General features: G+C 51.4%; 1 protein-coding gene across 1 annotated transcript in view; it reads right to left on the bottom strand.

Annotated features, from left to right (window-relative positions):
- The window catches only part of PTH1R (parathyroid hormone 1 receptor), an 89,564-nt gene that overhangs the window by 37,021 nt on the left and 33,144 nt on the right, over positions 1-19,399 (bottom strand). The window contains exon 2 of the mRNA XM_054390119.1: positions 9,264-9,369. Within this exon, the coding sequence (XP_054246094.1) occupies positions 9,264-9,369 (106 nt within the window). The remainder of the gene's footprint in view (positions 1-9,263; positions 9,370-19,399) is intronic.

The raw sequence follows: 19,399 nt of genomic DNA on the forward strand, positions 1-19,399 counted from the left end.
TAAATAAATTTGGGTAAACTGAATGCTGTGAAGAAACAACATTGAGGAGAACAAAATTGGCAGATTGAGAGAAAAAACCTTCCCCTTCCTGTAAGACCTTCAGAACAGCTTGCAGAGGCCAAGCATCACTTCAAAGTTGATTTATTTAGTTTAATTTCTGGACAATATCAGTCCAGAAAATGTTAATGTGGGAAAGTATCTGCTGAGCACATGCTGCTCATGCTGTAAGTATCCACAAACACACATCTGCAATCCCAGAACAGGATCATGGAGTCCAACCCTTAACCCAGCACTGCCAGGGCACCACCAAACCATGGCCCTCAGCACCACATCTCCACAGCTTTAAAATCCCTCTAGGGGCATGGACTCCACCACTGCCCTGGGCAGCCTGGGCCAGGTCTTGACAATCCTTTTTTGGGAAGCAAAAGTGTTCCTCATGTCCGACCTAAACCTCCCCTGGGGCAATTTGAAGCCCTTTTCTCTTGTCCTGTCACTTGTTCCTTGGGAGAAGAGACCAAGCCCCACCTGGCTCCATCCTCCCTTAAGGGAGTTGTAACCTTCCCTGGAGCAACTTGAGACCATTTCCTCTTGTCCTATCACTGCACAGAGGAGGCCACAAAGATGATCCAAGGGTTGGAACACCTCTGCTATGAGGACAGGCTGAGGGAGCTGGGGGTGTTCAACCTGGAGCAGAGAAGATTCTGGGGGGACTTTAGGGCTGCCTTCCAATACCTGAGACTGTATCCTCAGGGTGCAATGAGGACTACCCCAGGCTGTATCCTCAAGGTGCAGTGAGGACTACCTCAGGCTGTATCCTCAGGGTGCAATGAGGACTACCTCAGGCTGTATCCTCAAGGTGCAGTGAGGACTACCCCAGACTGTATCCTCAAGGTGCAATGAGGATTATCCTTTTCCTGCTGCTTCTTTTCCCTCTGCCTCCTCCCTCCTTTCCTTCCCTCCAGTCTCAATCCCGATCCCTGTGCGAGTGGTACAGGCATGTGGAGAACACATTAAAACCATCTGGGAGGCTTCTTGGCAGCTGGATAAATGCAAACAAGGTCTGGAGGTGTTTATCTAGGGGTATGGAATATAAATCAGCCCAACTTGCTCTGGCACTGTGCAAGGCACCAGGGTGACCACATTTGGAACAGGGTGTGTGATTGTGGTCACTCCATTACGGGAAGGACATTTGGTGGATTGGAAGCAGGCAGGGAGGAACAACCAGAAAAAAATAAAAAAAGCAGAAAATAACCCAGCATTTTGGGACAGGAGGGGGAAAGAAAGGGAGGTTTGGAGGGTCAGTGCCTTTGTATGGAGTTGTGGATGCATTTCAAAGCTGGCTGTGCAGCTCCAAGGAGAAGGAGCTGGGAGTGCTGGTGGATGAGAAGTTCACCAGGAGCCAGCAATGTGCTCTCCTTTTAGCCAGCAAAGCCAAATGGTCTCCTGGGGGGCATGAAAAACAGTGTGGCCAGCAAGTCAAGAGAGATCCTCCTCTTCCTCTACTCTGCCCTACTGAGGTCACATCTAGAGTCTTTTCCAGAGAGACCTTAAACTTGGGTCCAGGACCTTTAGGGACCTATAGGTCCTTTAGGGACAATGGAGCTAAAAACTCAGATGCACCACCCCCACACCTTTGGTAAACACAGGCAGAGCTTCTCAACTAAACCCATCCACTTTTCCCAGCAAATAAAGGAAATTACTTGAAAACCAAGGCATCCTGAGGCAACACCTAGGACCTGAGAGAAAAGAGAAAGCTTTGCCCATGGGCTTTGCTAATAACAGGTTTATGCAATAAAAAAAAAAAAAAAAATCTCTCTTTTCTCCCCCCACAAAATGTCCCATCTCCTTTTCCAAACCAGGGAAGGACAAGCTTTTAATTCATGGGTGGAACAACAACAACAACAAAAAGGTAAATAAAATAGAGAAAAATAAAATAAAGAAAAATAAAATAATCATAATAAAAATCACATCTGATGGCTCATGGCTGGGAATTTCACTTCATCCCCTTCCAGGTTTAGCTTTGGGATGGCATCAGGCTGCCCACCATGGCTGAAATGTAATATTGACATACGTAGCAGAGAAATTTTAGGGTTTCCTGTGCTTTCCAAAAGGCTTTTATGGAGACACTACATTTAAATTAAAAAGGAGAGAAGAAAAAAAATGAAGAATAAAAGGAAAAAAACCCAAACCAACAAGCAAACAAACAAACAAAACAACCTAGCTTAAAGAGGAAAGGAAGCCAAAGGTTTGTGAGGGCAGGTTTTGGTGGTTTTTTTTTTTTTTTGGTTCTTAATGTTTTGGGTCATGATCCCTCAATGCCTTAGGGCAAAAGTGGTCAGATCATAGAATAATAGAAGGGTTGGGTTGGAAGGGACCTTAAAGACCATCTAGTTCCAACCCCACCCCTGGCATGGACAGGGACAGCTTCCACCAGCCCAGGCAGCTCAAGGCTTCATCCCACCTGGCCTTGAATAATGCACATATCCTGGGGCAGGGATATGTGAACTGGCTCAGCCCTGTCCTGTGAGGCTGTTCCCCTGTGGATCAGAGCCCAGGGTAGTTCCACAGGCTCAGAGACATACCTGGGAGGTGGGCAGGGGACAGATGATGCTAGGGGAACAGGAGGAAACTCCATCCCTCACTAGCTAGCATAAAACTAAAAGTTAACATTTTTAGAGTGGGCAAGAAAAAATAAAAAAAGGGAATTTGGCGTTTTTAGACATAAACAGTGATTCATTCAGTGGTGCAATCACCTTCTCTGGAAGTGTTCAAGCAGCATGTAGATGTGGCACTGAAGGACAGGATTTAGTGGTGGGCTTGGCAGTGTTGGGTTAACAGCTGGACTCAAGGAGCTTGAAGGTCTTTGCCAGCCTTTAGGATTCGATGATTATTGCTGAAGAAGGCTTAGAAGGGGCAATAGTGTGCCCTCAGGGCCAAGAAGGCCAATGAGCTCCTGGGGAACTTCCAGACAAGTGTGGCCAGCAGGTCAAGGGAGGCTCTCCTTGCCCTCTGCTCTGCCCTACTGAGGCCAGAGCTGGTCTGCTGGGTCCAGTTCTGAGCTCAAGAGAGACAGGGAACTGCTGGAGAGAATCCAGTGGATGTTGGGAAGCTGCTGAGGGGTGTGGAGCAGCTCTGTGAGGAGCAAAGGCTGAGAGCCCTGGGGCTGAGAGCCTGGAGGAGAGCAGCCCCAGAGGGGAGCTGAGCAATGCTCAGCAAGAGCTAAAGGGAGCATGGGGGGCAAGAGGCTGGGGCCAGACTCTGCTCAGTGGTGCCCAGGACACGGGGCAGAAACTGGAACCCAGGAGGTTCCAAGTGAACAGGAGGCAAAAATTCTTTGGTGTGAGGGTGCTGGAGGCCTACCCCAAAGAGGTTGTGGAGTCTCCTTCTCTGGAGAGATTCCAAATCCCCCCTGGGCACTGTGATCCTGGGCAAGCTGCTGTGGGTGCCCTGTTTAGCAGGGATAGGACTGGATGATCTCCAGAGGTCTCTTCCAGCCCCACCATGCTGTGAATCAGATAAATCAGTGCCCTCACGAAGCTAACTGGGAACCTTCCAGTTTATACCAGGAAAAGAACTGGCCCTAGTGGTGAGACAAAAGAGGAGTAGGACACAGGTAGCCATTGCTCTACAGGAAGCCTCAGATGTGTTTTCCTCCTTTCAGAACAAAACTGGGGGCTTTAAAGAGAGAGCCTTTAAAGGATGAGAGTTTTGAGTTTTGATCAAATGGGTTTGGACCAAAGATTTTCACCCATTTCTATCCACCTGGATTTGAAGCCTTGTGGCCTTCACCTTTAATTCCAGGACAAAAGGAAATGTGGTTTGTGGCTTGTGCCCTGGCTGAAGAGGAAGGAGATGAGATCCCAAGCTTGGCTCTGTCACAGACTCTCCTTTGAGATGGGAGGTGAGGTGTTGGGTATCCCTCTGCATCAACTCCCAAGAATGAGGGCTGCAGTCCCACCAGACCTTGATGCCAGCTTACATGAGATTTTTATCCAAAACCAAACAAATAAAAGGGCTGAAAACTAAAAATACAAACAACTCAAGGAGCCCTAAATTCCCTCACTGCTTCTGAAAACACAGAGCAGTGATGATTATGGAGTGGAGTGGTGCAAGGCTGGGCTGAAATCCCACCAGGATCCAAGCAGTCCTTGGTGCCAGATGGTGCCTGATGCACAAGGATGGGCTTGGGAGAAGGGTGATGGCAGGAGAGCACTAAGGTGGTGTCCACACCTCTTGGTATAAAGTGAGGCTGCTTGGGAGCATGGAGAGAAGGCAAGGAGGGGATAAGTCATCTTCGGTTTTCAAAACCTCAGACCTTCACAGGTAACATCAGGAGCTCTTCTCACACCAACACTTTTCTTTCCTGGCACTGCTCCTTTCCCTCTTGTTTATGTGGCTGCCTGATGAAGCAGATGAGGAAGCTGAGCCAGATGCAAAACAAACCTGCTCCAAAAAGGCTCCTTCTTAAGTCAATTAGCTGCACCCCTGGCCCTGCTCCTGCTTGCATGAAGAAGGGAGTCTGAAATAGCAAATGAAGTCATGCTTTCTGGTGACAGAACTGGCCTCTGTGCACACACCAGTCCTTAGCACCCCATCACCACAGCTGAGTTCTCTTGGGGCCTTGGTGGCCAAGCTGTCCTCTCAAGGATGTAACATTTGCTGAAGTCCTTTCCTTGGCCATGGAGATGTCCTGTAGGACCAGTTCAAGATGGGACATGCAGTCAGGAGTCCACGAGACTCCATCCTCTACTGCTCTGACAGAAGAGCCATGAGAGCTGCCACCTCACACCTTCCACCTGGCTACTGAGCTGCCAGGGCTCTATCAGCCTGCTTCAAAGCCAGGCTTGAAGTCCAAGTGCTGATGAGAGTAGGTGTGTAGGAAGAGGTCACAGAATCACAGAAGTAACCAGGTTGGAAAAGACCTTCAAGATCCTCAGAAGGCTTCTTGGAGAAGCAGAAGCTGCCTGCAAAAGTCCACACACCCATCTCCCATGGTTTAGAGAGCCATGAAAGGGAAGTACCTCTGCATGTCCATATCAATGGATGCATCTCAAAGCCCTCTTCTGACTCCACCCAACATTGATGGTTGAGGGATGGAATACAAAAGCCCAGAGCAGAGATGTGAAAAGCAGAGGCTGTCCTCTTCACTTGTTGCAGAGCTCAAAGATCCAGTGCACAGCAGCTCTAAACCAGCCATGGGGTCAAAGGCCTCTTTTGCTGTGACCTCTGTGGTTAAGAGCTTCCCTGGAGAGATAGGACTCTCAACTCAAGCCACTCCTTCTTGACTTGGGTCATGGATTTTAAGTAGGAACATTCTCCCTCCCCAAACATCCTACACCACTGGGCTGTCTGCAGGGTGGTCCTACAGCTAGGGACACGCTGAAGGCTGCTCCAATGGTCCCAGAAGGATTCTGGTTCTCCATGCAGACCAGAAGGTTGGGCAGATGAAATGCAACTCTTGGCTGGGACTTTCAGACATAGTGAAGCACACAATTTTCCATGTAAAAGGAACAAATCACCCAGCCCTCCCCTGCTCTGAAAATCAAAGTGAAATCCAGGGGAATCACAGATCACACAGGATGTTTGGGGTTGGCAGATCACCCAGTCCAACCCCCCCTGCTGGAGTAGGACCATAGAATCCAGCACAAGTCACACAGGAATGCATCCAGATGGATCTTGAAAGTCTCTAGAGGAGACTCCACAACCTCTCTGGGCAGCCTGTACCAGTGCTCTGTGACCCTCACAGTGAAGAAATTGCTCCTCATGACAATATGTTACAATCATAGAAGCATCATAGAATCACAGAATGGTTTGGGTTGGAGGAGAGCTTAAAGATCATCCAGCTCCAACTCCACTGCCATGGGCAGGGACACCTCCCACCAGCCTCATCCAGCCTGGCCTTGAACATCTCCAGGGAGGAGGCATCCACAGACTCCCTGGGTAATCTGTTCCAGTGTTTCACCACCCTCACTGGAAAGGATTTCTCACAATTCTTAATTTCTCTCTGTCCCAGTCATTGGCTGAGCCTGCACTGGCCTCAGCTGCAGCACCAGGTCTCGCACCAGGACCACAGGCATATTTGCAAAGCCCCTGGGGCTTGGTCCCTTGGCTCTGCCAAGCTGTCCATAGAATCATTTTAAGATTGAGTCCAACCATTCTCTAACTGTAGTAAGTTTGGTGCTAAACCGTGGCTCTTGGCATGGCAAAAAGCTCAAAGTCTCCTTGCCAACCACATGCATCCCCCAAGCCCTACCAATGCTTCTGCTCACAGTTAAAGAGAGAGATGTGGACTGAATGGTCACCTTCCCATTAAAAATAATAATAAAAAAAAAGAGTCAGAAAGTAGGTTGCAAGAGCCAGAGCAGCTGGTTGGTATCAGCAGATCCCAAGGTAGGCAGGTGGTCTCTGGTACAACAGAAGGAAATGCCTCTGCACATATGCTCTTTAACGAGGTGTTAATTGGGCATTGGGTGAAGGGGACAAAGAAGTAACAGAGGATGTGGCTTGAGGTTTTGGCTGATGTAAAGCTGGAAGCCTGCAATAAAAATGAAAGCTGGGCTTTGTTGGCCCCCTTGCTGTCAGTTCCAACAGGGGAGGGACATCAGGTGGGCAGGCAACTCGGCTCTAAAACCACAGCTGACTTTAGGGACCTTCCCTCTCTGCTGGTGATGTCTCCAGGTACTCCCACAGTGCTGGCTGTGGGAAGGGAGATCTGAGATGCAGTGGTGAAGGTGGAAGCATTCTGGCTTGTCCCCTTTCAAGCCAGAGAGGGAGGTGGGACCAGATGCCCACCCAAGATTAAGTGGGTGGGTGCAGGCTGCCTCAGCACAGGGCTGCAGTGCCTGTAATTAACACATGTGAAAATGATGGAAGAAACCGGTGGGGGATGATTACTTTGCTACCCACATGAGAGAGCTTTCTCTCTTCCTTTTCCCTCCAGCCTTACATCTGGGAGTGATTTTAAGCCCAAAATAGAAAGGAAGTGGAAGAAAGGCTCAGCTGAGCTTGGGCCCATTTGAGGAGAACATGGAATATGTCAGAGGGAGACAGAGAACGGGTGCTGGGAGGATGCTGGGTGCTGGAAGGATGCTGGGTGCTGGAAGGATGCTTGGTGTTGGAAGGATGCTGGGTGTCGGAGGGATGCTGGGTGCTGGAAGGATGCTGGGTGCTGGAAGGATGCTGGGTGCTGGAAGGATGCTGGGTGTCGGAGGGATGCTGGGTGCTGCAGGGATGCTGGGTGCTGGAAGGATGCTGGGTGTTGGAGGGATGCTGGGTGTTGGAAGGATGCTGGGTGTTGGAGGGTTGCTGGGTGCTGGAAGGATGCTGGGTGTTGGAAGGATTCTGGGTGTTGGAAGGATGCTGGGTGTTGGAAGGATGCTGGGTGCTGGAAGGATGCTGGGTGTTGGAAGGATGTTGGGTGTTGGAAGGATGCTGGGTGTTGGAGGGATGCTGGGTGTTGGAGGGATGCTGGGTGCTGGAGGGATGCTGGGTGTTGGAGGGATGCTGGGTGCTGGAAGGATGCTGGGTGTTGGAAGGATGCTGGGTGCTGGAAGGATGCTGGGTGTTGGAGGGATGCTGGGTGTTGGAGGGATGCTGGGTGTTGGAGGGATGCTGGGTGCTGGAAGGATGCTGGGTGCTGGAGGGATGCTGGGTGTTGGAAGGATGCTGGGTGTTGGAAGGATGCTGGGTGTTGGAAGGATGCTGGGTGCTGGAAGGATGCTGGGTGTTGGAAGGATGCTGTGTGCTGGAAGGATGCTGGGTGCTGGAAGGATGCTGGGTGTTGGAAGGATGTTGGGTGTTGGAAGGATGCTGTGTGCTGGAAGGATGCTGGGTGTTGGAAGGATGCTGTGTGCTGGAGGGATGCTGGGTGTTGGAGGGATGCTGTGTGCTGGAGGGATGCTGGGTGCTGGAAGGATGCTGGGTGCTGGAAGGATGCTGTGTGCTGGAGGGATGCTGGGTGTTGGAAGGATGCTGTGTGCTGGAAGGATGCTGGGTGCTGGAAGGATGCTGGGTGTTGGAAGGATGCTGTGTGCTGGAAGGATGCTGGGTGTTGGAAGGATGCTGTGTGCTGGAGGGATGCTGGGTGTTGGAGGGATGCTGTGTGCTGGAGGGATGCTGGGTGCTGGAAGGATGCTGTGTGCTGGAGGGATGCTGGGTGCTGGAAGGATGCTGGGTGTTGGAGGGATGCTGGGTGCTGGAAGGATGCTGGGTGCTGGAAGGATGCTGGGTGTTGGAGGGATGCTGTGTGCTGGAGGGATGCTGGGTGCTGGAAGGATGCTGGGTGCTGGAAGGATGCTGGGTGTTGGAGGGATGCTGTGTGCTGGAGGGATGCTGGGTGTTGGAAGGATGCTGGGTGCTGGAAGGATGCTGGGTGTTGGAGGGATGCTGGGTGCTGGAAGGATGCTGTGTGCTGGAGGGATGCTGGGTGTTGGAAGGATGCTGGGTGCTGGAAGGATGCTGGGTGTTGGAAGGATGCTGGGTGCTGGAAGGATGCTGGGTGTTGGAGGGATGCTGGGTGTTGGAAGGATGCTGGGTGCTGGAAGGATGCTGGGTGCTGGAAGGATGCTGGGTGTTGGAGGGATGCTGGGTGCTGGAGGGATGCTGGGTGTTGGAAGGATGCTGGGTGCTGGAGGGATGCTGGGTGTTGGAGGGATGCTGGGTGCTGGAGGGATGCTGGGTGTTGGAGGGATGCTGGGTGCTGGAGGGATGCTGGGTGCTGGAAGGATGCTGGGTGCTGGAGGGATGCTGGGTGCTGGAGGGATGCTGGGTGCTGGAAGGGTGCTGTGTGCTGGAGGGATGCTGGGTGCTGGAAGGATGTTTTCCACACCACTGATATCTTGCTCAAAGGATCTTGGGAGAACTTGGGAGATGCTAGAATCATTTTGGTTGGAAAAGACCTTTCAGATCATCGAGCCCAACCATTCTCTAACTCTGGTGCTAAACCATGTCCCTCAGCACCACACCCATGGCCTGCTCTGCCATGCTATCTCCCATCCATTGCTGGGCTTTGGGTATAGTGATAAGGGCTGCAAGCTCATGACCATGGCCCCTGCATCCTCATGCCCTCTTGGCATCAGGAGTTCTGGAGCAGGAGAAAGAGGCTGTGACAGCTCTGCTTTCCAACACCTCCTGTTGGAACACCTTCCCCATAGTCTAACCTGAAAGCCCTTCTTCAGCTGCCTCCTTCCCATGGTCTGAGCTCTCTGCAGGGCTGAGGGGAAGGGCTGGGGCCAAGCAGGCTGTGCTGCTGAGGGAACACTCACCATGCACTTTGGGCACCTTGGCTTTTAGATGTCGTTCGCACTTGGCCTTGGCTTTTAGCAGGAGGAAGATCTGCTCCTCTTTGGTGATGACATCATCAGCATCCACCTGCAGTGAGGAGGAGAAATGAGGTCAAACCTCAGCATGCCAAGAGCAGTAGGGGACAAGCCTGCCAGGCCATGCAGGTGATCTAAATGCAAAACCTCTGCACCAGCTGCTTCCTCCACCAGCTTGGTTCTGTAGCTCTGCCCTGAGTGACTTCAGCAACACCTCCAAGGTGGAATCATCTGGCTACATGCCAGAAGGAGCTCATGCTGCAACTCCTCACATCACAGCATCATAGAATCATAGAATCATTTCACTTGAAAAAGAGCCCTGAGATGATCAAGTCCAACCTTCCCCCCAGCACTGCCAGGTCACCATACAACCACCTCCCTCAGCACCACATCTGCACAGCTTTGAAACCCCTCCAAGCATGAGGACTCTACTACTTACAGGCCTTGACAAACCTTTGGGGGAAGAAATTGTTCCTCATGCCCAACCTAAACCTCTCCTGGGGACACTTGAAGATATTTCCTCTTGTTCTGTTGCTTGCTTCTTGGGAGACTAAGGCCCACCTGACACCAACCTCCTTCCAGGGAGCTGGAGAGAGCTAGAAGGTCTCCTCTCAGCCTCCTCCTCTCCAGGCTCAACAACCCCCAGGTCTCTCAACTACTCCCCACAAGGCTCTAGACCCCTCATCAGCTTTGTTGCCCTTCTCTGGTGCAGCACCTAGAACCCAGAATCTTGTAAAGCCAGCAGTGACCTGCAGGTGAGGAGGAATCCTCTTGATAGGTTGCAGAACCTGCCCATGGAAGCAGCTCCTCACTTCAATCCCCCTGAAGCCCAGGCTGAAGGGGGGCTGTGACATTTCAGTGTACACCTCACACTTCCTGCTCTTCAGAATTAAGGTTCCTTCACTCATTTTGAGTTAAATTAAGTTTGGAAAGCAAGTTAAGATAAACCAGCTGAAGGCTAAGGGGTTCTCCAGCAGGAATTACTACAAATGACATAATGAGGGTTAATGAAATCCAGCTTAGAATCCATCTGAGCTTCAGTTCCCCACTGTGCTGGTCCTCTGGAGAGGACTGGTTGATGTTTGAGCAGCTGGTGTGGTAATGGACACTCAGATAGGTAGCTTGATCTGATAAGGGGATTCTGAGGAAAACAGAAGTTAGTTTTTCATGTCCTTGGGAAAAAAAAATCCATGCTAAAAATGCCTCAGAAGTGGGAGCTGGTTTGAAAACCACTTTAATGTCCATGCAAAACAAAGCCATCACTCTCCAGATGTTTGGCCTGTCCAGACTGAAGGCAGCATCCCACAGTTCAGCTCTTTCATTGGAAACAGAAAACCTCTGGGTCAGATCCTGCTGTCATTTGTGTCTGCACAAACCCCAAGGGATTCCATCAAAGCTGGAGGAGTTAGTTTGGGTTTATAAGGGCCAGACTAGAATCTGACCTCAGGCATTTCATAGAATGCTAGGGTTTGGCATCTGCTCTACCTTCAGAGCATGAGCAAAGGAACCTGGGGACAAAGCATTCAAGGGATGAATCGCCTGAGGAAGGTGAGGCTGCACCTGATGTGCCAGGGCCAGTTCTGGCCTCCACAGTTCAAGAGAGACAGGAAACTACTGGAGAGAGTCCAGAGGAGGTAACAGAGCTGTTGAGGGGCCTGGAGCATCTCTGTGAGGAGGAAAGGCTGAGAGCCCTGGGGCTGAGATCCTGGAGAAGAGCAGCCCCAGAGGCAAGAGATAAAGGGTAGGGGGCAAGAGGCTGGGGCCAGACTCTTGTCAGTGGTGCCCAGGGCCAGGACAGGGCGGAGGAGAATCTTCTTTGGTGTGAGGGTGCTGGAGGCCTGTCCCAGGCTGCCCAGAGAGGTTGTGGAGTCTCCTTGTGGGAAGAGATTCCAAACCCCCGTGGGCATTGTGCTCCTGGGCAAGCTGCTGTGGGTGCCCTGCTTTAGCAGCCTGGGCTGCACTGGATGATCTCCAGAGGTCCCTTTCCACTTCCACCATGCTGGCATTCTGTGAGACATTGGAATGTGTCAACCAGGCTGAAAGCTCTCCAAGAGCAGAGGATTGAGCAGTTTGCTGTTGGGATAGACCCCAGAGTGGCTCAGCCTTGAGTTCAAGGAACAGTAGGTAGGAGAGGGCAGCCAGACACCCACAGCTGGAAACCACAGAGCAGCTTTGGCTCCATCAAGTGCTGGAGCACTTTTGACTGCTCAATAGCACTTTTCCCTGTGCAGCTCCTTCTCTTCCTTGGCATCTTCAGACAGCACTGCCCAAACTGATCTTCCTATTCTGACTGTCAAAGGTTTAAAAGGGAAGCCAGAGGAACCTTTGCTTTGCAGCACAGATGCACTGATGTTAGGGATATTTGAATCTGACTGCCCAGAGAAGTTGTGGAGTCTCCTTCTGTGGAGACTTTCAAGATCCCTCTGGGTGTGTTCCTGTGTGACCTGTCCCTAGGTGATCCTGCTTTGGCAGGGGGGTTGGACTCAACCTCTGGAGGTCCCTTCCAAGCCTACCATTCTATGACTCTATGATTCCAGGGATGGGAGCTCCTCCCTGGCCTCCTCAGCATTCCAATTGAAACTCATCGGCACTTTCTCAATATTTATCACCTCCCAGCTTCCTAGCACTGGTTTTTTTCCTTTTTTTCCCCTAACACACACACACAAACCCAAACCAAACCAAACCAGTTATTTGTGAGGAACAGATCTAAAAATGTTTTTTGTTTGGTTGGTTCTTTTTTCCCCCAGCCCTTTCGTCCAGACACAGGCGAAGTGCAGAGCGTGAGGCAGCCCAAGCAGGGGTGACACGAGAGTGCAACCCAGAGGCTGGTGAATCAGTTTAGATTCAGCTTTTGGGATTTTTTTGGTTTTTTTTTTAAACTCTCTCCCCTTTCCCTTGCCCCCAGAGGAGGCCATGGGGTAATTATGATAATGTTTTCTGCTCTTTCCATTGCATTGGCTGATCTCCCAGCCGCTAAAGTAAACCCCAAATCTCCACGGGGAGGTCATATTCATCCTTGTTTATGGGACTCATTTTCAGAAATAACACTGTCCTTTTTGTGAAACTTCCCTGGCAGCAGCTCAAAAACACAGCTGAAGGCAAACAGATTCCTTGGTCGGGGCTGAGAGCATCACAGCCACTCGGCAGACCCAAGGCCAGGGACTGCTGGTGATTGCCGTCGCTCCCCGGGTGTCAGCTACCAGCTGCAGAGCAGGGAAATGCTGCTGTGATGTGAAGCAGGAGGGAGGTACAGGCAGAAGAGTGGCCAAAAGATAAAGAAGGGCCATGTGAAAATGAAGGCATCAGTGAGGGTGATACAGAGGGAAAAGGGAGGTGAGTCCCAATGGTGCGGGAACCAGGTGGGATATGAGCAAATGGCCTCAAGGTGACCCACGGGGAGGTTAGATTGAAAATTAGGAATAATTTCTTTCCCTTGAGGGTTGTCAAAGCCTGGGCCAGGCTGCCCAGGGCAGTGGTGGAGTCCCTGTATGTGGAGGGGTTTCAAAGCCATGGAGATGTGGTGCTGAGGGCTGTGGTTTACTGGTGCCCTGGCAGTGCTGGGTTGACAACTGGACCTGAAGATCTTGGAGGTCTATTCCAATCAGAAGAGTTCTGTGATCTGTGGTGTTATGACACAGGTGGAGCTGGCCATGCAGGTTGCACTCCAAAGCATCCCTGCTGCTTTTAGTAACCACCGCTGGAACGGTGGTCACAGTGCTGGCTTCTAGTGAGGAGGGAACCTGTTGGACCAGGGTGGGCTGAGGACACAGGGCCCAGCAGCTGGTCTGCTCTGGGCAGTGGGAGGAAACATTGGCAACCTTTTGCTTTGACAGTGGCTTAGGTGAGCTATGGGAAGGGTCTACCTGAAATACCAAAGCAAAGGTCATAAAGCAAGTCCTTTTTCTGCAGCAGAGACTGCAGCTGAGCTGGCCAGGAAGGCAATGAAATTAGAGCTTCACTCCAGCCCTGCTGAAGGAGCAATCAGTATCAGACTCTGCCAGGGTCATGATAGCTGTTAGAATGAGGAGACCAACCTGAGTGCAAGCACACAGGCACAGAAGGGTTTGGGTTGGAAGGGATCTTAAAGATCATCCAGTTCCATCCCCTGCCACGGGCAGGGACATCTTCTGCTGGGTCATGTTGCTCAGAACCTCATCTGACCTTGCCTTGGACACTTGGCATCTACCAGAGGTGCCAGTGCCTCACCGCACTCGTGATGAAGAGATTCTTCCTCATATCTTATCTTGTTCTGCCCTAAGGGATTCAGTTCAACTGAATAAGCATTATTTCTAACCTTAGAGGAAAAAAAAATGTGGTTTGAAGCCTACTTCCTTTCAGGTTAATGCTGGAAAGAGGTAAAAATAAATAAAGCCCAAGTGCCAGTTGGCCCAGCTGGGAACACAGGAGCCTAAAGCAGCAAAAGCACAACCCACTGCCAGCAGAAAGCTGGGCAGCTATGGTTTGCTCAGGACATTGGACTGGAGAAGAGGATGAGGGGGTGAAGGGTGTTTCAAAGCAGGGGACCATGGACTCTTCCTGAGGCTTGAGAAAGCAGATGTGAAGCCCTCTGTTCTCTTGGAGACTAATGTCTCTCCCCCTTGGCCAGCAGCAGATGCTTTCCTCAGTGCATGCAAGTGCTGTCCCTTCACCCAGTGACAGCCCCAAAGCCTGAGCCTTCAAGGGGCCAAGTGTCAGATTTACTGTGGGACCTGCTGTGAGCTTATGTCAAGGGTGAGGGCTGGGCTGGCCACTAGAGGAGTGACAGATGCTCTGCAGGAACCCCTCTGCTTCCCAGAGGGAAGGGAAAGGGATAAGGGAGAGAACCTGATGGGTTGGGAAAGAAACTAAACCAGCTGGGTGGGAATAAGAGCAACCCAATGAAACAAACAGACACTTGGTAGTATATACTTGATGCCAACTACTTGGTACCAAGTAGCTGGAGCCTTGCTAAAGCAGGGCACCCACAGAGCTTGCCCAGGGGCACAATGCAGTGGGGGGAGGGGAGGGGTTTGGAATCTCTGCACACAAGGAGACTCCACAACCTCTCTGGGCAGCCTGGGACAGGCCTCCAGCACCCTCACACAAAAGTTTCTTCCCTATTCAGGTGGAGCCTCCTGGGTTCCAGTTTGTGCCCACTGCCCCTTGACCTGTCCCTGGGCACCACTGAGCAGAGTCTGGCCCCAGCCTCTTGCCCCCCATGCTCCCTTTAGCTCTTGCTGAGCATTGCTCAGCTCCCCTCTGGGGCTGCTCTCCTCCAGGCTCTCAGCCCCAGGGCTCTCAGCCTTTGCTCCTCACAGAGCTGCTCCAGACCCCCCAGTATCTTCATAGCTTCCACTGGACTCTCCAGTACTTTGTTGTCTCTCTTGAACTGGGGAGCTCAGAACTGGACTCAGTCCTCCATATGTGAAGGATTCATTTGATTCTTCATGGGAAAGTTCAGCTCCTTCCCTTTTGTCTCTCCAGTCCTCTCACATCTCTCAAAATCAACACCTCTTTCATTTCTTTTTTTTTTTTCCTCCTGGTTCTCCAAGTTTCAGTCACTGATTTTTTTTTTTTTTTAAGCCTTTCTAGGAATATCCTCCCTGGGCAGGAGAGCTGGAGCTCAGTCTGTTACTCAAGTACTCAGAATTCTCCTCAGACAAGACAGATGGTCGCAGTCAGCTGGGCCAAGGATGCAAACAGAGCTGCCTTAACATACCCTGACACATATCTCCTTGTCATCCTCCCACAGTGGAAAGCCCTGATGAGAAGGGCAGGAGGAAAAAAAAAATCTCTATACATGCAGGAGCTCTAGAGGAAGAGTTGGTTTCCCTTTCATCTCTCACACCAGCAGCAGAGGAACTGGGGGTTGCACAGCACAATAAGTGCTATGGGAGAGTGCTGGGGAGGAGGAGCCCAACTCAGCTCTCCAAACAGCAAAGTCTGGTGAGGAGCAGCTGGGGTTGTTCAGCCTGGAGAAAAGAAGGCTGAGGGGAGACCTTCTGCCTCTCTGCAGCTCCCTGAAAGGAGGCTGCTGACAGGTTGGGATTGGTCTCTACTGCCAAGGAATGAGTGATAAGACAAGAGGAAACAGCCCCAGTTTGCCCCAGGGGAGGTTTGGGTTGGACATTAGCAAAAATTTCCTCCCCTTGAGGGTTGTCAGAGCCTGTCCCAGGCTGCTCAGGGCAGTTGTAGAGTCCCCATCCCTGGGGGGGTTTCAAAGCCTTGGAGATGTGGTGCTGAGGGCCATGGTTTGGTGGTGCCCTGGCAGTGCTGGGTTCATGATTGGACTTGGCAGTCTTAAAGGTCTCTTCCAACCAAAACAATTCCCTGATTCCCTGCTTCTGTACCTACCCAGCTTTGCATCTCTCAGCTTTCTATGTGACCCCATCTGTATTGTTGGGAGTTTTGAGAGGTGAGTGCAGTGAGAGCCTTTCAGGCTCAGTTTCCCCCAGGCACAACAAACCTCTCACCATTCCTTGCCTCTTCTGCTTTGAACACCTCAAACTCTTTTTTGGGTGCACATAGGTTTCACCAGGAGAGGGAGTGGTGGGAGGGAAGGACAGGACAGGAAGACAGGTTACAGAGCAATGAGCAGTATGGACCTGCAGAAGCTTTAAGACTTCTTCTTTTCATGGAATCATAGAACCATTTTGTTTGTAACCCTCCAGTCCAACCAGTCTCTAACTCTACCAAGGCTGCTGCTGAACCATGGCCCTCAGCACCACGTCTCTGCAGCTTTTAAATTTCTCCAGGGATGGAGATTCAACCTCCTCTCTGGGGGGCTTGTTGCAGTGCTTGAGAACCCTTTCAGTGAAGGAATTCCTTCTAAGGTCCAACCTAAACCTCCTCTGGGGAAACTTGAGGCTGTTTCCTCTGGTCCTGTCACTTGTTCCTTGGGTCAGGAGGAGCTCTACCTGCAGGGACAGGGGCAGGGGCAATGAGAAAACAGCTCCTGCAGCCCAGATTGCTGCTCCTCAGCCTTCACATTGGCAAACCATCAACTTTTGGCCCAAGGCTTGACTGAACTTCCAATGCAGCTGCTTGAGGCCATGCTCTGATTGATTTAATTTATTTTTTTCCTCATTATTTTCTTTCTCTCTCTAATTTTTTTTTCTTCTCCTCCTTACAGAGTATCAACTCTTCATCTTACAACAGGCTGCTGAGCCCTGATCAGCCATCCAGCTCTAGATGACACCATGGACCCACCTAGCCCATCAGTTTTGGGAAGGAGGCAAGGTCTTGGCATGCCTTCCCCACTGCAGCTTGGAGACTTAGCTTTCAGGCCAGGCTAACCTGCTCCTTTCCACAGCCCTTGTGTGCATTTTGCTCTCTCAGTGCCAGACATCCAGACCCATCCAACCTCTCATCCCAGCAAATCCTCAGCCAGAGACAAACACAGAAGGAACAGAGACCCAGCACTGAGCTGGCTTAGTGCAGCCCTTCCATTCTTCCCTCCTGTCTAATGCAGAGGTTAGCTGGAAGCTAAATTTGTCCTTCCCATCTTTGATGTCCCTAATGAGGCTTGGTGGATGCTCCTGAGAAGTTTCTGCTGCAAATGGTCAATCCCACATCCCTCAGTCTGTTGTCCCAGTATTAGGGTTTGGGGTTTCCTTATGCCAGGTCACGTCTGATGGTGGGATGCTGGCACACAGGGACTGCAGGGAGAGGAGGAATTCGTGCCCTGTGCATGTTGTGCCAAGGCTGTGGGCCAGGCAGGTACAGGCTGAATGCCATTTCCCAGTCTGCACTGCATCTGCCAGCAGCCACAGCCCAAAGCAGAGAAACCTTGGTGGGTCAGAGAGCTCCAGCCAGACCTGACTCTCCATAGGAGAGCACAGACTCCCAGCATGGCAGGGATTGGAAGGGACCTCTGGAGCTCACCCAGTCCAAGCCCCTGCTCCAGCAGGGCACCCACAGCAGCTTGCCCAGGAGCACAATGCCCAGGGTGGGGTTTGGAATCTCTCCACACAAGGAGACTCCACAACCTCTCTGGGCAGCCTGGGACAGGGCTCCAGCACCCTCACACCAAGAAAGTTTCTCCTCCTGTTCAAGTGTAACCTCCTGGGTTCCAGTTTGTGCCCCTTGAGCACTAGTCAAAAGCATCTGGCCCCAGCCTTTTGCCCCCTGTGGGTCCTTTGGCTCTTGCTAAGCATTAAGATCCCCTCTGGGGCTGCTCTTCTCCAGACTCAACAGAACCAGGGCTCTCAGCCTTTCCTCCTCACAGAGATCCTTCAGTCCTGTCAGCTTCTTCACAGTCTTCCCTGGACTTCCTTTTTTGAACCACTGAGCCCAGAACTGGAGCCAATACTCCAGATGTAGCTTGAGTAGTGCAGAGCAGAGGGGCAGGAGAACCTCCCACAACCTGCTGCCCACACTCTTCTTCACTCCCTAAGGAGACCATTGCTGGCTCATGGTGATTTTGCTGTCCCCCATCAGTCCCAGGTCCTTCTCCTTGGAGCTGCTTCCCAGCAGGTCACCCTCATGTCAGGTTAATGGATAGGGCCCTGCCTAGTCACAATCTACCTGAGAGAGAGGAGCAAACCAAGGACACTCCACAAATCCTGTGGTCTGAAGGCCACAGGGTCCTGCCCTGTTTGTCAACCTCACTGCAGCTCCAGCTCAAAATGTTCATGTGGAACCAACGGATGACATCTCCCAACCTGTGCCCTAACAGGTTCCAGCTGTTATCCAGATGCTGCAGAGAAGAGCTCCTGCCTTGTGCCAAGATCTCTTCCCCTGCAATGGACTTGGGGTAAATAAAAAGCATCCCTCCACCTTCTGCAGGCTGGAGAAACATCAGGTGATGGTTGCTCAGCTTCCTTCTAAGCTCCTGCTGCCTACATATGTTGACTATTTTCCTTCCAAGGAGGCTCTTTCTTGCCCTGCTTCTAGACTGTCCCTCACTGCTGGACACCCATAGCCTTTACTCCCTCTCAGCTAGTGTGGACAAGGATGAAGTGACTCAACCTGTACCCCCCCCCAGGGGTCCTGCAAAGGGGCAGAGCTAAAACAGCTCACAGAAGAAAACCAGATCATCATGGTCACAGCCTTGGCATGCCTTGCTCTCCTGGGGTTTCCCACCCTTTCCCTCAGCCCCACTGATGCTCCTCAGCCCTCTGAGATATTGCCATCAGCCCATCCTCCACCAGGGAGCCCCTACCAGCTGGTGGATGCAGGCACTGAGCCATCCAACCTATTTTAGTTGAACACCATCCTAAATTGGAGGCTTGGTAATGCCTGGCCTTGGATCTCCTCCTTCCTGGGCCTAACATGTGAGGCTGTTTGTTTGGCAGAGATGATTTGTGACACTCAGACTCTTGCCTGGCTCACTGCCCTCTTGGGAAGAGAAAGAGTTTCTCCTCTCCCTGTTCTGGGGCCAAAAAGCTTCTTCTTTTTTTTTTTCCCCTTCCTTGCAGTTTGTCTCACAGAAGTCTACCCAGATGGGCTGGCTTCAGAGAGCAGGCTGGGGGTGAGGGACCATTTGCTAACCCCAGGCACCTTGCAGCCTCACACTACATGGACTGCCAAGGCTGTAGTACTCACTGAAGAGCAGAGAAGCCTGGAAACCACCTGCTTTAGGAAAGGATGGCGTTTTGGGGTGGCCATTGTCAAGAGGTGGTTCCCCAGCCCCTCATCAGGAATGTGCAGGCTGGAGTTACAGATTCCTTCCAGCCCCAATTCCCTTCCCTCTCCTTCTGCTTTTTCAGAGGGGAAAAAAAAAAAGAAAAGAGCAAAAAAAAAGAATATTTTTTTCTATGCAAAAAAGCTTTTCCATGCACATTCCCATTTCAACAAGAAGCCATTTTCCACTGGGAAAAGAAACTCCTAAGGGAAATCTGCTGATCAGCTTCTCCAGCCCCTTCAGAGGGGTTCCAATGCAACAAAGAACCACAACACCCATCTTGGCCTTCAAGAAATGACTGGTGGCACCTTTTTTTCCCCCCACAGTGGTAGCTCAATGATCCAGTGGGCCAAGGTGATGAGTAATCCAGCCCTGCCCTTAAAATGAAGTCTGGACTTACTCTGTGTCAGTTTAGGTGCATGCGAATGCTCAGCTGTGCCTGGAAGTGGTGTGGGAGAGCACCTCCAGTCCTTTCTTC

This window comes from Indicator indicator, chromosome 20 (genome assembly GCF_027791375.1).
Source record: "Indicator indicator isolate 239-I01 chromosome 20, UM_Iind_1.1, whole genome shotgun sequence".
Classification (NCBI taxonomy): domain Eukaryota; kingdom Metazoa; phylum Chordata; class Aves; order Piciformes; family Indicatoridae; genus Indicator; species Indicator indicator.